The sequence below is a fragment of the Aquarana catesbeiana genome, linkage group LG05 (genome assembly GCF_042186555.1).
Source record: "Aquarana catesbeiana isolate 2022-GZ linkage group LG05, ASM4218655v1, whole genome shotgun sequence".
NCBI lineage: Eukaryota > Metazoa > Chordata > Amphibia > Anura > Ranidae > Aquarana > Aquarana catesbeiana.
In genome coordinates, this window is record NC_133328.1 from 82,213,796 (window position 1) to 82,232,046 (window position 18,251).

The 18,251-nt window shown below is 40.5% G+C and overlaps 1 protein-coding gene across 8 annotated transcripts in view; it reads left to right on the forward strand.

Annotated features, from left to right (window-relative positions):
- DIP2C (disco interacting protein 2 homolog C) overlaps nt 1-18,251 on the forward strand; it is a 751,814-nt gene that overhangs the window by 559,854 nt on the left and 173,709 nt on the right. For all 8 annotated transcript variants that reach the window (XM_073629914.1, XM_073629915.1, XM_073629910.1 and 5 more), the window contains one exon: nt 11,631-11,770. In XM_073629914.1, the coding sequence (XP_073486015.1) occupies nt 11,631-11,770 (140 nt within the window). The remainder of the gene's footprint in view (nt 1-11,630; nt 11,771-18,251) is intronic.

Genomic DNA, 18,251 nt, shown 5'->3' on the forward strand with positions numbered 1-18,251 from the left:
GGCGTTTTCGTCCACACAACTACCCCACACTGGATATTTTCTCTTTTTTGGACCATTCTCTGTAAATCCTAGAGATGGTTGTATGGGAAAATCAAAGTAGATCAGCAGTTTTTGAAATACTCAGACCAGCCCTGAGGGGATTTAAGTGACTTTGAACGTGGCATGTTGCTGGTGGCACCAACAACATGCCACGTTCAAAGTCACTTAAATCCCCTTTCTTCTCCATTCTGATGCTCGGTTTGAACTTCAGCAAGTCGTCTTCATCATGTCCAGATGCCTAAATGCATTGGGTTGCTGCCATGTGATTGGCTGATTAGCAATTTGTGTTATATTTTGCCAGGACCAGCAGTGAGGCTGCATAGCTTATATGGATGATGCCCCTTATGTAAAACAGAATTAATTGACTTTCAGGGCCGTTTCACACTGCTGTGTGGTGTGAGATCGCATGTGATTCGCACTGCAGTGCAAATCACATGCGATGTTCGTGCAATGCATATTCAGCCATACAGATAGTATGGCTGAATTCGCATCGCATTCAGACCAAACACGCACAGGACCCTTCTTTTGGTTCACACCCATGCGATCCAATTCCTGTCTGAATTTGCAGATTGCACTGCAATATGCGAACTGATTTGGGGGTGTCATTAACTTTAAATTGACACTCCCAGCAGTTCGCATAGGGCAGTGTGAATTGCCAATGGGAAAAATGCGATGCGGGAACCCGCAGTGGATTTGCAGGGTTCCCGCATCGCAGCAGTGTGAACCGGCCCTCGGGGTATGTAATAATAATAGTGCTCATATGTTGTACAACTGTACTGTTCAGTGTGTATGTGCTACAGAAAGACCATTATTTAAAGTAAAAGAAAGAGCGTTTGCACCAACACTTTGTTTATGGTCTTGGTAAAATAAATGAGTCTCATTTAATAAAACCAAAGCTTGCATCTCAGAATATGTTTAGTTACCCACACAAAGGTATTGCATGTATATATATATTATACAGTGGGGACTGAAAGTATTCAGACCCCCTTAAATTTTTCACTCTTTGTTATATTGCAGCCATTTGCTAAAATCATTTAAGTTCATTTTTTTCCTCATTAACCACTTGCCGACCGGGCCATAGCCGAAAGACGGCTGCAGCACGGTCGGCTAGTTCTGGGTGGACGTCCATGGACGTCCTCCCAGAATACTGCTCTCGCGCGCCCCCTGGGACGCACACCCGAGAACTTCCATGACCGCCGGGTCCAGAGAACCCGGCGCATCACGGTAAACGGCCGCTGATCGCGGCCGTTTACCATGTGATCGCTCCGTCAAATGACGGAGCGATCACATGTCAACAGACCGGCGTCATGTTATGACGCCGGTTCGTCCCTCCCCTCTCTGTACCGATCGGTACAGTGCGAGGGGAGAGGGGGAGGGATCGGATGGCAGCACCGCTGTGGGCTGCATGTGTAGTGCCCACAGCGGTGCTCAGTGACAATTACAGTCACATCCATCCATCCCTCCATGCTCAGCCATCCCTGCAATACTCTGCATAATACCCTGCAATACTCTGCATAATACTCTGCATAATACTCTGTATAATACCCAGCAATACTCTGCATAATACCCAGCAATACTCTGCATAATACCCTGCAATACTCTGCAATATGCCCAGCAATACTCTGCAATATGCCCAGCAATACTCTGCAATATGCCCAGCAATATACCCTGCACTACTCTGCAATTTTTAACCAGTTCCCGCCCACAGTCATATGACGTCCTTGACTTTGAGCGGGGATATCTGAATGATGCCTGAATGCCTGTTAACCCATTCTCAACCAGTTTTATTAGTATAGTGACTGTGCATATTTTTAGCACTGATCACTGTATTAATGTCACTGGTTCCCAAAAAGTGTCTAAAGTTTCACTTAGTGTTAGTCGCTGATCGCTGCCATTACTAGTAAATAAAAATATCCCATAGTTTGTAGACACTATAACTTTTGTGCAAACCGATTAATATAAGCTTATTGGGATTTTTTTTTTTTTTTACTAAAAATATGTAGTAGAATACATAATGGTCTAAATTTATGAAGAAACGTTTTTGTTTTTTTAATTTTTTTATTGGATATGTTTTATAGCAGAATTAAAAAATATTGTTTTTTGTTATTTTTCAAAATTGTCATTCTCTTTTTAGGTTATAGCGCAAAAAATAAAAACTGCAGAGGTGTATTTGTGTACAGCGTTGCATGACCACAATTATCAGTTAAAGTAACACATTACCGTGTGTCAAAAAATGGCCTAGTCATAAAGGGGGTTAAATCTTCCGGAGGGCAAGTGGTTAAAAATGCCTTACAGACACAAGTCAAAAGCATACCACAGATGCCTATGTAAACTAGTCCTATTTCAATTACAGTTAAATCCTGGTAAATGGCTCATTGCAGTGGCAAACCCAAGGACATTGCTGGGGGATTGCTTACATTTTACCTTAAGCTCTTGTGCTCTTGTGGGAAAAGCAAGTCAAGTCAATTATGAGCATGAGAGGAGAATTCCAGGCAGAGTAAGAATGGTTATGTTTAATTACCTAATTACATAGTAGGTGAGGTTGAAAAAAGACAAAAGTCCATCAAGTCCAACCTATGTGTGTGATTTTATGTCAGTATTAGATTATATATCCCTGTATGTTGTGGTCGTTCAGGTGCTTATCCAATAGTTTTTTTAAACTATCGATGCCCCTCGCTGATACCACAGCCTGTGGAAGGGAATTCCACATCCTTGACGCTCTTACAGTAAAGAACCCTCTACGTAGTTTAAGGTTAAACCTCTTTTCTTCTAATTTTAGTGAGTGGTCACGTGTCTTATTAAACTCCCTTCTGTGAAAAAGTTTTATCCCTATTGTTGGGTCACCAGTACGGTATTTGTAAATTGAAATCATAATCCCTCTCAAGCGTCTCTTCTCCAGAGAGAATAAGTTCAGTGCTCGCAACCTTTCCTCATAACTAATATCCTCCAGACCCTTTATTAGCTTTGTTGCCCTTCTTTGTACTCGCTCCATTTCCAGTACATCCTTCCTGAGGACTGGTGCCCAGAACTGGACAGCATACTCCAGGTGCGGCTGGACCAGAGTCTTGTAGAGTGGGAGAATTATCATTTTATCCCTGGAGTTGATTCCCTTTTTAATTCATGCCAATATTCTGTTTGCTTTGTTAGCAGCAGCTTGGAATTGCATGCCATTGCTGAGCCTATCATCTACTAGGACCTCCGGGTCCTTTTCCACCCTGGGTGACCCCACCCCTGACCATTCCGAAGTACTCCCCATTTATCACCACCCTCTAAACTTGCCCTTCTAGCCAGTTTTCAATCCATGTACTCACATGCTCCATGCCAACGGACCTTACTTTGTACAGTAAACGTTTATGGGGAAATGTGTCAAATGCTTGTCAAATACACCACGTCTACGGGCCTTCCTTTATCTAGGTTGTAATATTAATTTACAACCTATATATATACAATTTTAAAGCATTAGTAAACGGACAAAAAACAAATTCCGGGGGTCCTTGCATAGTAATGTCATAATGTTCTAGCATGCATTGCTACCTTGCTCCTGGGATTTGTCCAGCGCTGGCATAGGTGGATGCTTTGAGGAATCATCAGTTAAAGTACACATTTAGTGAGAAAAAAATGTAGGTCCTGTGTCCAAGGGAGCTTTTGTTCAGAGATTGTAACTCTCCCCATACAAGTCTATAGAAAGCAGCTTGAAGCAGATCAAATGCACTTGTTAGTGATTTATGAATGATCTCTTAAGCATCTCAAACTGATGTCAAAAGCAAGCTGAATTTGCCCATTAGCACAGGCCCAAAGGCTGCCATTGTTATCTATCTTCCTGTAATGCTATAAGGGCTATCCCTGTCTTTAATAACTTCAATATTGGGCACTTTCACCCCCTCCCTGCCCAGGCCAATTTTCAGCTTTCGGGTTGTCACACTTTAAATGACAATGTGCAGTCTAGCAGTGCTGTACCCATATGAAATTTGTATCTTTTTTTTTTTTTTTTTTTTTTTAGATAGAGCTTGGTGGTATTTAATCACCAGTGGGGTTTTTATTTTTTGCTAAATAAATGAAAAAAGACCAAAAAAAAGCAAACATGATTTTCTTTGTTTCTGTTATAACATTTTGCAAATAATCTTTCTTCATAAATTTAGGCCAAAATGTATACTGCTACATTTCTTTGGTGAAAATAATCCAAATCCGTGTATATTATTTAGTCTGTAGGAAAGTTATATTACATAGTGAGTCCACAAACTATAGTATATACAGTATATCTAAAAATGAATTAATCCTGATGTACTGACGGCCTATCTTTTTTCCTGAGGCCCAAAAATGCCAGGACAGTACAAATATCCTCCAAATTACCCATTTGTGGAAAATGCGGTATTTAGTAAGAGGCATTTTTTGGAAAATTAAGAAATTAAATAAAAAAATTTTTTTCACAATTTTTATTTTTTACATACCGTCACCGGTGCAGTACAGCGTCATCATATAACGGTGTGGTGGTGATCAGGGACACTGACTGGTGACAGTACAAAAAAAGTAAAATTGTACTGTCAATTTTCAATTTTTTAAATACAGTTTCTTATTTTATTTTTAACATACTGTGACCAGAGCACTACAGTGTTTAACCCTTTCATGACTAAGCCTATTTTTGAAATTTGGTGTTTACAAGTTAAAATCCATATTTTTTGCTAGAAAATTACTTAGAACCCCCAAACATTATATATATTTTTTAGCAGAGAATCTAGAGAATAAAATGGAGATTGTTGCAATATTTTATATTACACGGTATTTGTGCAGCGGTGTTTTAAACTTTTTTTGGAAAAGGGACACTTCCACGAATTTTAAAAAATCCAAACAGTAAAGTTACCCCAATTTTTTTGTATAATGTGAAAGATGATGTTACGCCGAGTGAATAGATACCAAACATGTCAGGCTTTATAATTGCACGCACTCGTGGAATGGCGACAAACTATGGTAGCTATGAATTTCCATAGGCGACGCTTTAAATTTTTTTTACGGTTACCAGGTTAGAGTTACAGAGGAGGTCTAGGGCTAGAATTATTGCTCTCGCTCTGATGATCGCGGCGATACCTCACATGTGTTATTTGAACACCCTTTACATATGCGTGTGCGACTTCCGTATGCGTTTTCTTCGCTGCGCGAGCTCGCGGGGACGGGGGCGCTTTAAACATTTTTTAATTTTTTTTTTTATATTTATTTTATTTATTTTTATACTTAAAAATTGTGTTTAAAAAAAAAATGTTTTTTTTTTACTTTTATTGCTGTCACAAGGAATGTAAACATCCCTTGTGACAGGTACTCTTTATGGAGGGATGGGGGGTCTAAAAGACCCCCCATCCCTGCTTTACACTTCAAAGTATTCAGATCGCCAAAAACGGCGATTCTGAATACTGTGTATTTTTTTAAATTCGGCGCCATTGGCAGCCAAGTAAACGGGAAGTGACGTCATGACGTCGCTTCCGCGTTTACATTGAGAAGGCTGGAACGAAGCCGCCCACGGCTTCGTTCCAGCCCGCCCACAGCCGCCGGAGGCAGACGATTGGACACCAGGCCTCCCGACCGCACGGGAGGCCCGGTAAGAGCGGCGGGAGGGGGGGATGTCCCCTCCCGCTCCTCCGGTATAACAGCCGAGTGGCTTTTAGCCGCATCGGTTGTTATATATGGGTAGCCGATCGCCCGCTCGACACAACGGTACCGGGATGATGCCTGCAGCTGCGGGCATCATCCCGGTATAACCCCCGAAAGTCAAGTACGCAGATGTGCGTACGGTCGGCGGGAAGGGGTTAGTAACACTGTACTTCTCTGAAGAGGCATCAGGATTTTTTTTTTTTTTTTACTACGCACCATGTTTTTTACACACCATGATTGCTTAGAACTGTGAATTTCACTGTTATAAGCAAACATTTTTTTCTGAATGAAATCTATTAATTTAGTGTTTACTATTGTGATTAGCTGTGATTGGCCCTGTCTGTACCATGTGATCAATCACAGACATCAACACAATAGTACACAATGAATGGCATGAATAGAAACCATCCAATGTGTGTAATTGTCATGTGATCTGCTGTGATATGTCACAGTGGTCCCATGGTACCGGCAGCAGGCCGGTACACTAATCTGCCATCTGCTGTGCCCTGTGGACACAGCAAGTGACAGATCAGTCTGCAGCAGGACCCGTGGCGTGTTCTGGGATGAATGTCATATGATGTCTACCCAGCATGGCAAATGTCCCACCCTGCCATCATTTTACTATAGGCTGGGTGGGAAAGTGTTAAAGAGGACCTTTACTCTCTCAATCAACAATAACGGTTTTAAATCCTTATGCTGTAAGCCTTAATAAAAAACTTAGAAGGTAAATTATCTCTTTCCCACCAACTGTACACATATATGTGGCCTCATGGAAGTGGGTCCTAATCCTTGAGGTTGCATATATGTAACAGTATCTCACAAAAGTAAGTACGCCACTCACATTTTTGTAAATCTTTTATTTTATCTTTTTTTTAATGTGACAAAACTGAAGAAATGACTCAACACAGCCATCAATGTCTAAACCAGTGTTTCTCAACTCCAGTCCTCAAGGCGCACCAACAGGTCATGTTTTCAGGATTTCCCTCAGATGAAACGGCTATGGTAATTGCTAAGGCAGTGAAAACTGATCAAATCACCTGTGCAAAATAGTGGGAATCCTGAAAACATGACCTGTTGGTGCGCCTTGAGGACTGGAGTTGAGAAACACTGGTCTAAACTGCTGGCAACAAAAGTGAGTACACCCCTAAGTAAAAATGTCCAAATTGGGTACAATTAGCCATTTTCCCCCCCAGTGTCATGTAACTCATTAATGTTACAAGGTCTCAGGTGTGAATGAGGAGCAGGTGTGTTAAATTTGGTGTTATTGCTCTCACTCTCATACTGGTCATTGGAAGTTCAACATGGCACCTCATGGCAAAGAACTCTTTGAGGATCTGAAAAAAGAATTGTTGCTCTACATAAAGATGGCCTAGGCCATAAGAAGATTGCCAAGACCCTGAAACTGAGCTGCAGCATGGTGGTCAGGACCATACAGCGGTTTACCAGGACAGGTTCCACTCAGAACAGGCCTCGCCATGGTCGACCAAAGAAGTTGAGAGGATGTGCACAAAGGTTGTTTTTGGGAAATAGACGTATAAGTGCTGCCAGCATTGCTGCAGGGGTTGAAGGGGTGGGGGTCAGCCTGTCAGTGCTCAGACCATACGTTGCACACTGCATCAAATTGGTCTGCATGACTGTCATCCCAGAAGGAAGCTTCTTCTAAAGATGATGCACAAGAAAGCCCACAGTTTGCTGAAGACAAGCAAAATAAGGACATGGATTACTGGAACCATGTCCTGTGGTCTGATGAGACCAAGATAAATGTATTTGGTTCAGATGGTGTCAAGCGTGTGTGGCGGCAACCATGTGAGAAGTACAAAGACAAGTGTGTCTTGCCTACAGTCAAGCATTGTGGTGGGTGTGTCATGGTCTGGGGCTGCATGAGTGCTTCCGGCACTGGGGAGCTACAGTTCATTGAGGGAACAATGAATGCCAACATGTACTGTGACATACTGAAGCATGATCCCCTCCCTTCGGAGACTGGGCCGCAGGGCAGTATTTCAACATAATGACCCCAAACACAACCCCAAGACAACCACTGCCTTGCTAAAGAAGCTGAGGGTAAAGGGGATGGACTGGCCAAGCATGTCTCCAGCCCTAAACCCTATTGAGCATCTGTGTAGCATCCTCAAACGGAAGATGGAGGAGCGCAAGGTCTCTAAAATCCACCAGCTCCGTGATGTCATCATGGAGGAGTGGAAGAGGACTCCAGTGGCAACCTGTAAAGCTCTGGTGAACTCCATGCCCAAGAGGGTTAAAGCAGTGCTGGAAAATAAAGATGGCCACTCAAAATATTGACGCTTTTGGCCCAATTTGGACATTTTCACATAAGGGTGTATTCACTTTTGTTGCCAGCGGTTTAGACATTAATGGCTGTGTGTTGTTATTTTGAGGGGACAGCAAATTTACACTGTTATACAAGCTGTACACTCACTACTTTACATTGTAGCAAAGTGTCATTTCTTCAGTGTTGTCACATGAAAAGATATAATAAAATATTTACAAAAATGTGAGGGGTGTACTCACTTTTGTGAGATACTGTATGTGCAGTTTTACTAACACTTGTCAGAGTTACAAAACTGTGTTCAGGCATTAGGATTTGTGTTACTTTTGTCACAAAGGGGTTACATTTACTTGTTTTAAACTTTTTTTTCATATGGAAGAGGGGCTTTCTCAGCAAAGTACACCCTCCTGCCTGCATGCATAACCTAGGGGCAGATGGATCCCACCAAGTAAATGCTATCCAAGATGGCCTCAAATAGAAATGCTAAGGGGTGTTTTTCAAAGTGATTTTTCAACAAAATAAAGCATGGAAACATAAATGGGTGAGTTTGCTTTGAAAAATAAAAATTAAATAAAATATTGCTTTCGGTTTGTGGTGCTCAGATACAGATAAGTCCTGCTTTAAAGTCTATAAGATGCCTTGGGACACGATTGCCCTGCATTGTACAAAAGGACTGTGAGGAATTGCTCACAAATTGGAGTGGAGGAGAGTGCCAGAGCCTGCTGGAGGGGGAGTAAGGTAGGTATTGCATCTCATTCCTCTTCCCCTAGAGCAGTGATGGCAAACCTTGGCACCCCAGATGTTTTAGAACTACATTTCCCATGATGCTCAGCTACACTGCAGAGTGCATGAGCATCATAGGAAATGTAGTTCAAAAATATCTAGGGTGCCAACTTGGTTCACCATCACTGCCCTAGCGTTAACCAGCATTTAACTCTTACATTGCCGGGGGTAGTCTTTTTGTAATTCCTTCCTAGTTTAACTTGAGAGTGCAAACTCTGGTGCAGCTCTGCATAGAATCCAATCAGCTTCCGTTTTTTTTGGTTTTTTTTGTCAAAGCTTAGTTGAACAAGCTGAAGTTGGAAGCTGATTATCTGCAATGAACAGCTGCACCAGATTTTGCTCTCTCCAGTTTTAGTAAAGCAACCCCAAAGTGTAGTAAAAACATTGGATCAGTGCAGAAGTCAGACAACTAGCATTTTTCAGGGAGGTCAGCAATGGCAGCCTACATGTTTCTTTATCGTAGGTTTATTTTTAAAATCAATGCCTGTGAATAATATTTCCCACAAACCCTTTCTTTAAAGCAGGGGAGGAAAGTAGAAAACAATCATTCTATTGAAACTCTCCAGGAATATTGCTATATTTAACAAATGCGTAATTAATCATTATTTAATAACATAAATGTTGATTGTAAAAATAACTATTCCATTCTTCCTTGTGGCATTTTCTTGCACCTTTAGAGCTTATTTAAACCAAGTTTTATTTAGCAGTACATGCCATCTAAAAATATTATTTTATATGAAAAATGTTATTTATGTACAGGTATTTACAGATTGCTGTTTGGAGATGATTGGTGATCTCATATATAATGGAGCACTAGGCTGTTTCCTTATTGTTAGTGGAACTCAAGAAACTATATTGTGTACTTGTGATAATCTATTACAAACCTTATTTTTGTCAGTATGATAGTACATTACAAATGTATTGTGTCAGGGTGGCATGTCTGATTACAGAAATAGTGTTCTCTGAAATAATGCCTATTCTGGGTTCCTAATGAAATATTATAATTAACATAAAACCCAAATAGCATATATATTTGTGAATTGAGGACATTTTAATTCTCGGTGGAAACCTAGCAGGGGGGTATGACCACTCAGAGTGGAAGTGTCTTTCAATATTAATTTTTTAATATGTATGTTAATGTTATGTAAATAAACTTTATCTTAAAAATGTATGCTGTTGTAATGTCTTGTGACTGTACCGGGAAAATCCTACTTGCCCCTCAAATTAAATTTTTTTCAAATCTGCTATTATTGGGATGTTGGTACATTTAATCCTATTTTTATATATACCTGAGCACGCATTGTCTTATAAACCCCAAACAGCATGCTCATAGGCTTTTTTTTTGTAAGAGTAGTGAAGGATTACAACCCTTGTCAGGTTGTTTATGCTGAAACATTTGTAGGTGTGGGCAGTGCAACTGGATGTAGGTTAGAAGATTCATTAAGGGCCATTGTCCATGGCATCACTCACAATAGTTTGAGATGGTTTTTAAGATCATTAAGTTGACATCCTTCTGGCCTGCATTTGACTTGATTTACACAGGTTTTGCATTCCCTCAAACTTGTATAGGAATGTAAAACCCATTTGAAGCAAACAAAAGCCCATCAATACAAGCCCTATAGCTGTTCTGGTGTGTAGAACTTTGGGTAAAATATTAGAACACTTGTAGGCTTTTCTACTCAGAAGTGTATGTACCATATAAACGTGAAGGCAAGCAGGGCCTAAAGTAAATCAGGAGATACATCTTTATAGTCAATCTGTTTTATCATATCATATCAATTAAAGCAAATCAAAAGTGTTTCAGGTGCTAAAACGAACCGATCTTTAGAATAGTTTACTGTTTAGTGGGAAAAAAATCTTAGCCTTTTTTGTAGGCTGGGAGTAATTGCTCTGTTGACTGGTTAAGTGTCAAATTAGGTCTGAACATTTCCCAGCAGGGTAAATGTGCACCAAAGATTCCTCAATTTTGCTATTTTATTTAGACAGCTGAGCTGTGGTCTCAGAATTTCCTAGGGGAATCTGAAAAAATGTGACTTAGTTTCATTGGATACAATGAGTTGAGGTGGGTAAGGCCCTTCTGTGTTACTACTCAGAGGAGTCTAACCTACCTTGGAGGGAGCTTCCATTTTTAAAGCAATAATTTCTTAGCATTTTCCAGAGAGAATTGAGTATTGTCTGTGATACTTTTTTTTATTTGCACTAACATACAATTTTTCAGGACAAGCTTTCGGGGTATGTCCCCTTCTTCAAGGTCCCAGCAGTACTGAAAAGCTTGTCCTGAAAAATGTTATGTTAGTGCAAATAAAAAAAAAAGTATCAGACAGGCCTTTCTCTGTGTCAAAACTGCTCTCCTTTTGCAAGCCATTAGGAATTTAAGAGCAGCTTTAAGTGGGTTGATGCATCTTAGGAGGTCAAGTGAAGATCATACGGAGGTCGCCTGCATTGACAGTATCTGTCAATGAGTTCTAAAACTATATCAAATGTTAAAGGAATGCACCTGGAAGCACTGCCAGAGAAAGTTCTTATGGAGTATTAATGTAAGCTCTACCAACAGCTAATAAAATGCTAGGGCCTGCCTGACTGGATACAAACAAAATAGTTGGTTTAGATATGTCCTTACGTTTTATAGTTATAATAAATAACGGCGACTGCGCAGAGATTGTACAATCAGATTGTAATGTTTACAGCCAGCTTGTGTCTGGAATACTACTGTAGCCTATGGGTGTATGGATTTGGTTGTTAAAATTCATTATCCTGCAGTTCTGGCAGAGATACTATCATATTTACATGGGTGCCTGTAATACTGCTTTGATAACTGCTTTGATAACACGACAGCGTACACTACAAAATTTAGTTGACCTTTCTACTATTTTCTCCCTCACAGGCCGACTGATGACAGCAACCAGCCTCCGGGCAGGGGGGTGTTATCGATGCAAGGACTCACATATGGGGTTATTCGAGTGGACTCGGAAGAAAAACTATCGGTGCTCACCGTGCAAGATGTTGGGACAGTGATGCCTGGTGGTGAGGAACTAAGGCCATAAACTATTATTTTGATTAATTGAGGTCACACTTATTAGATAAAAAAGAGGGAATGGATGCAGGCATAAGAAGTTATAAACATGGAGATGCTACAAAAGCAACTTAACGTGTGTTAACATAAAGATGTGGATTTTTTCGTTCATCAAACCTTGAGAAAAGTAATATTTAATTGTGTTAAAGTCTTAGTAAACCCAGGACCCTGCATTCATTATATCTGGTCTCCCACAGTACACAGAACATGGCAATGCAATTCTTTTAGTAAATATAAACTGCTAAATACCTTTTCTCATCAGCAGTATATAGCAGTCTTATGACTTCTATCAGTGCCTGGTTAAAGCTTGTAGGAGGAGTTTTCATACTGCACTGGTTGTCCTATCAGGATGCAGGACCCCTGGCCCTCTGTCTGGACAGTGCTGATTCGCCCTGTGCTTATCACATGCACTCTCTCAAGAAAAAAGAAAACTCTCTAGCAATATACACCAAACTGAGCATGTGCAGTGATGCTGAGACAGGCCTCCTTTGATGTACCTTTCCTACACAGTGCTGAGAGGGAAGATCTCTTTGCTGTAATGATATGATCAGTCCTAGAGTAATATGAGAAATGCTGCATTCTAGTAAATGTATTTACAGGTTAGTACGAAAAGTTAAAGGGTCACTGCAGTAACTTATCGCCGCTGCTTTAACGTTTGGTTTTGTGCAAACTTTTGGGAAAAACAGTGAGCCAATCTTGTAAGCAAAAGATGTTTTTTAGGCATTTTCTCCTGTTGAAAGCCAAATCGAAACTAAATACTTTGTCACTTTAAAAAAATCATGGCTGGCTGGCTATAGATTAAAATAGGAAGGCTGTTTTTAAAAGCATTAAAATTAGTTATGTAGCAATATATATATATATATAATATAAATGTTTTGACAAAATGTAATATTTTGTAAGAAATGTTCTTAGCTCTATTTGTATCTTTATTGGCCACAAAACATTATATTCAGAAGAACTGCAATCTTTTCTGGGAAGGAAAACCTACTTTTATAATATTTCCATGTTTATAACTTTTAATCCATGCGTCCACTCCCTTTTTTTTAATCTAAAAAGTATGAACAAAAACACATAATTGCTTAAAGTGATTGTAAGGGTTCGTTTTTTTTTTTTTTAAATAACAAACACATCATACTTGCCTCCACTGTGCAGCTCGTTTTGCACAGAGTGGCCTCGAACCTCGTCTTCTTGGGTCCCCCGGCGGCTTAGCGGCTCCTCCCCACATCAGATAACCCCTTGGAGAAGCGTGTCCCGGGGGATTACCTTGCGGGTGTGCTCCCGAGTCCATCATTTAGCGTCCATAGTGGCCAAATGTATGACTCGACCTTGCCCCTGGAACCTGCATCATTGGATTTGATTGACAGCGGCAGGAGCCAATGGCTGCACTGCTATCAATCTATCCAGTCAAGAGCTGAGAACCTGGGCAGAGTGACAGCGCGTCCCCGCCGGGTGAAGTTCCAGGGCTCAGGTAAGTTAAACGGGGGGTCTGGGGGGCCGGTCACTGCCAGGTGTTTTATGCATTAAGGTGAAAAAACATGAGGGTTTACAACCCCTTTAAGCCATGCTGAATGTCATGCAGTGGAAGGGGTTGGCAAAAACAATACATTTCAGGTACTGGGCTACAAAGTGGCATAACAATAACCATAGCAGCCCTGTGGGGCCTGGGGTAGGAGGGGGCCCCATTACGGAGGCTTTTAAGAAAAACTAAACTGTGACATTTCCAGTATGGAAGGGGTGAGGTTAGACCTCAATCACAGATCACCCTCCGTAATAAGTATTTTCTTAGATTTATAACCCTCTAAATTTGTGCTATAGACTGAAATAAACCATGTACACCCAATGCAGTCAAAAATCCTAGCGTTGCACCGTATATTGAACTTGGTGGTGAGTTATTCACTTGGAGGTCATAACAGAGGACAAGGGGAAACTCTGTACATATGGGGTAAAAGAGATTTAACATCCAAATATGGAAAGGCTTTTCACAGTAAGAGCTGTGAAAATGAGCCTCCCTCAACAGCTAGTTCCTGCCAGCTCAGTAGATTTTTTTTTTTTAAAGGCCTGAATACGTTCCTAAATGCACAAAATATTACTGAATACTAATATTTATACGTAAAGTTGATCCGGGAATATCCGATTTGTCTCTTAGGGGATCAGGAAGGAATTTTTTCACTGCTAGAGCAAATTGGATCATGCTTTATTGGGGTTGTTTTGCTTTCCTCTGGATCAACTGTGGGTATAGGATGGTGTATATGGAGGTTTTGATTTGTGTGTTTTGATTTTTATTTCTGGTTGAACTGGGTGGACTTGTGTCTTTTTTTTCAACCAGATTAACTATGTAACTATAGGGTTGATTTATTTAAAGCGGAGAGTTCAAAATCTGGTGCAGCTGTTCATGGTAGCCAATCAGCTTCTAAATTCAGTTTGTTCATTTAAGCTTTGACAAATAAAACCTGAAAGCTGCTTGGTTTCTGAGCAGAGCTGCACCATATTTTGCACTCACTAAATGCTCACTAAAACCTTTTATAACAGAAAAAAAAGTTTAAAAGGCTATAGTTTAAGAAGTTTGTATTGGGGGTATAGAATAATTGTGTGCAAGAGCATTAATAATTTTACCATAGTATAAAATATCATTATGGTCATTATTATTTCTAATACAACTATAATTTTTAACCGAAGTACTGGTCCCTAGTAAAGTACAGACTGTGTTGACTGCAATCCTGTTACCTGCTCTTGAGTTAAGTATATCTAATGTCAACATTTGTACTTAAACATTGGATTTTACAGTTGAAAGATTTAGTATAGGTTTTCTAGTTTCGTGTTTGTTAAAAAATGGGCCACAAATAGTACATTGATAATAAGCAGTTTCATATGGGGGCTGTTTAGCTCAGTGGTAGATGTGATTCAATAAGTCCATGCCTGTCCAAGCTGTGGTTAAAGGCTTTCCAGCAACCCTTTATTGACAAGTCTAAAACAAAAAAAGTTACACACACAGGGGATTATCACCAACAAAAAAGATAATGAAAATATCAAGCCACCTGGCTAACTCTTCAGTAGCTCTGCTTCTCTTGTCAGGATGCTTCAAACCCAGCTCTTTTGGCTTTCCTGGCTCATTCCCTGGCCTCTCAGTAAGGGAACTCCAGCACCCTGGACTCTCTCACACCTCCGAGACTTATGGGTTCCCTCAGTACTCTGGACTTGCCTGGTCGCCCCAGCAATCCCAGTCCTCTAGACTCGGTCAGCCCGACTCTCCCAGTCCTGTGGGTAAGGAATCTCTCTTCCAACATGGAATGCAGTCTCTCAAGTGGATCACCTCTCCTAATAGGATAACTCGTGTCTCCTGGATGGAGCACACACTTTTCTTCTGATGGGAGCGTGCGCTGTGGCTAGGCCTCTCTTATAAGAATGCACACCTACACATTCATGCAACCTGCAGGTCCCCAATAAGACCCACACAAAGGATTGAAGGCTTCGTCCCACCCAAGATTCTTTGAATCCTTCAGACTCCCCCCCCCCCCCCCCCCCCGTCTTCTCTGCTCAGATACAATACTCTGGAGCCTTGCACTCAGCATTAGTGCGAACCCTGTGTCACTTTTCCCTTGGCTGGGCCTAGCGCTGTCACAGCAGATATACAATCCCCTGCTGATATACAAGAATCTCTACTGCTCCAGATTCTTGTATGCTTGTTTGCAACTGGCAGCCTGCATACAGACATTGTGTATAAAATGTACTGGACTGCAGATGTTGCTGCATCCTTTTCTAGTGCCTGAGATAAAAGCATTATAAAAAACATTATTCACATCCTTGCTTTATTGCTCAGGACAGTGCTATTTGTGGTAAAAACAAAATAACTGTAATATTTAGATTCACTTGCAAAAAATATTTTCAGATATAGCCGTTTGAAATTGTTTTTCCATGTGATAATCACTATAGGGTTGATTTACTAAAGGCAAAAAGGCTGTTCACTTTGCAAGGCAATTTGCTTGGTGCTTAGTGAAAGTGGTAAAGTTTCACTTTGTAAAGACTACCCGATCATGTGCAAGAAATAAAAAAAGCATGTTTGCTTGTACATGATTGGATGATACTAGTCTGCAGAGTTTCAACCTCAAGTTCCCTTACTACCCTTGTAAAGTGAATAGCCAGTGTGCCTTTGGGAAATCAACCCCATGCATTCTTCCCTTGCCTAGTTTGTATTTCAATGGTGTACTTATTTGTCTACCTAGCATCACTTTTCAAAGTGGGAATGTAATGTAAAAAAATGTGTCAAAAAAAGCAACCAAAAAGGGCAAGGCACTAACCATGACCATTGCATGTAGGCTTCAGGTAGCCTCAATAATAACTTGCCTATTTCTGCACTGTTTCTGTGGCAAGGAGACCATCTTGGTAGAGTCAGGGCTTTGCTTTCTCGTGTCAGTGTTTTCCACCAATGACTGATAGGGTAATTACCTAGAAGCAGTAGAATAGGTATAGAAAGTGCAGAGCCAAACAATGAAAGAATGAAGCAGAAGCCGAGGGATATCCTTGTACTGCAGGTCCTCAGGTACAACTTCCTCTCCATCAAGCCCTCAGAAGATAGGTCTTTTAAAAATAATTCCAGGCATGTTATATTTTTATTTTTGTCCAGATTGGACCAATGTAACTATGTACAGTGTTGAAAATAATTATTTGATCCCCTGCAGATTTTGTAAGTTTGCCCACTTGAAGGGTCTATAATTTTTATCATAGATGTATTTTAAATGATAGAGGCAGAATATCAACCAAAAGTCCAGAAAAAAACACGATACAAATGTTATAAATTGAGTTGCAGTTCAGTGAGTAAAATAAGTATTTGATCCCCAAGCAAAACATGACTTAGTACTTGGTGGAGAAAGCCTTGTTGGCAAGCACAGAGGTAAGACATTTCTTGTAGTTGGTTACCTCTCAGGAGGGATTTTGGGCCACTCTGTGTGGATCTTCTCTACTCCATTGCCTAAATGTGCTTCTTGAGCCATTCCCAAAGCATAATGTTTCCACCCCCGTGCTTGACTGTAGGATGGTGTTCTTAGGGTCATAGTCAGCATTTTTCTTCCTCCAAACAGTGCGAGTCCCCCTCCTAAAGAAGGCACATGTACAGTCATGCCAATGAACATCTAAATGATTCAGAGAAGGATTGGGAGAAAGTGCTGTGGTCAGGTGAGACCAAAATTGAGCTCTTTTTGCATTAACTCGATTCACCATGTTTGAAGGAAGAAAAAATGTTGACTATGACCCCAAGAACACCATCCCTACAGTCACACACGGAGGTGGAAACATGATGCTTTGGGGCTGTTTCTCTGCTAAAGGTACAAGCCGACTTTGCCACATTGAGGGACCAATGGATGGGACCATGTATTGTAAAATCTTGGATGAGAACCTTCTTCCCTTACCCAGAGCATGACAATGACTCAAAACATACCGTCAAGGCAACAAAGGAGTGGCTAAGTACTAAGTCATGTTTTGCTTGGGGATCAAAAACTTATTTTACTTACTGAACTGCAACTCCATTTATAACATTTGTATCATGTGTTTTTCTGGCTTTTTGGTTGATATTCTGTCTCTGTCATTTAAAATACACCTGTGATAAAAACTATAGAGCTTTCTTTTTTTTGTTAGTGGGCAAACTTACAAAATCTGCAGGGATCAAATAATTATTTTCCCCACTGTATATACCATACCTAGCCAATGCCCTGGGAATTTGGAAATAAGTTGGAAAGTAAACACTTCTCCGGTCATCTCCACTTTTTTCTGGGTCTTGTGCTGAGTGGCCACCCTGATGCATTGGAAATACAGGTCAGCCACACAGCATTGGCACCATTTAGAGAATGCTTTGCACTTTCTGAATGAATGGAAAGCATTCTCTGATTGGATAAGGTGAAGAGGTGGTGAGGTGACGTCACAATATCCACCTCACCCGAGAGAACCCTTGTCCTGATAGTCCAAAATACCACCCGTGATAACATCGCACCTGGACATTTGAACAATCATGTGGCCAACTTAACGTATCAAAGCAACATGACCTCAAGGAAATTATGTTGTTTTTATGCCATTAATTAAATGACTACACCAGCTCACTGCCCTTAGCTGCAAGGAAAGTTCCTAAAAGCTTATTTAAAGCCAAGGCAAAAATGTTAGGGTTAATGTCAGTTAGGTCCATATATATTTGGACACAAGCACAATTTTAGATTTTTTTCAGGTATTTACTAAAACATATTCAAGCTATAGTTAAATAATGAATATGGGCTGAAAGTGCACACTCTCAGGTTTAATTTGAGGGTATGTACATCTAAATCAGAAGAAGGGTTTAGGAATTACATCTCTAAAGAATAGCCACCCCCCCCTTTTCAATGGACCAAAAGTAATTAGACATTTGAATCAAAAGCTGTTTCATTGCCAGGTGTGGGCTACTCCTTCATTATT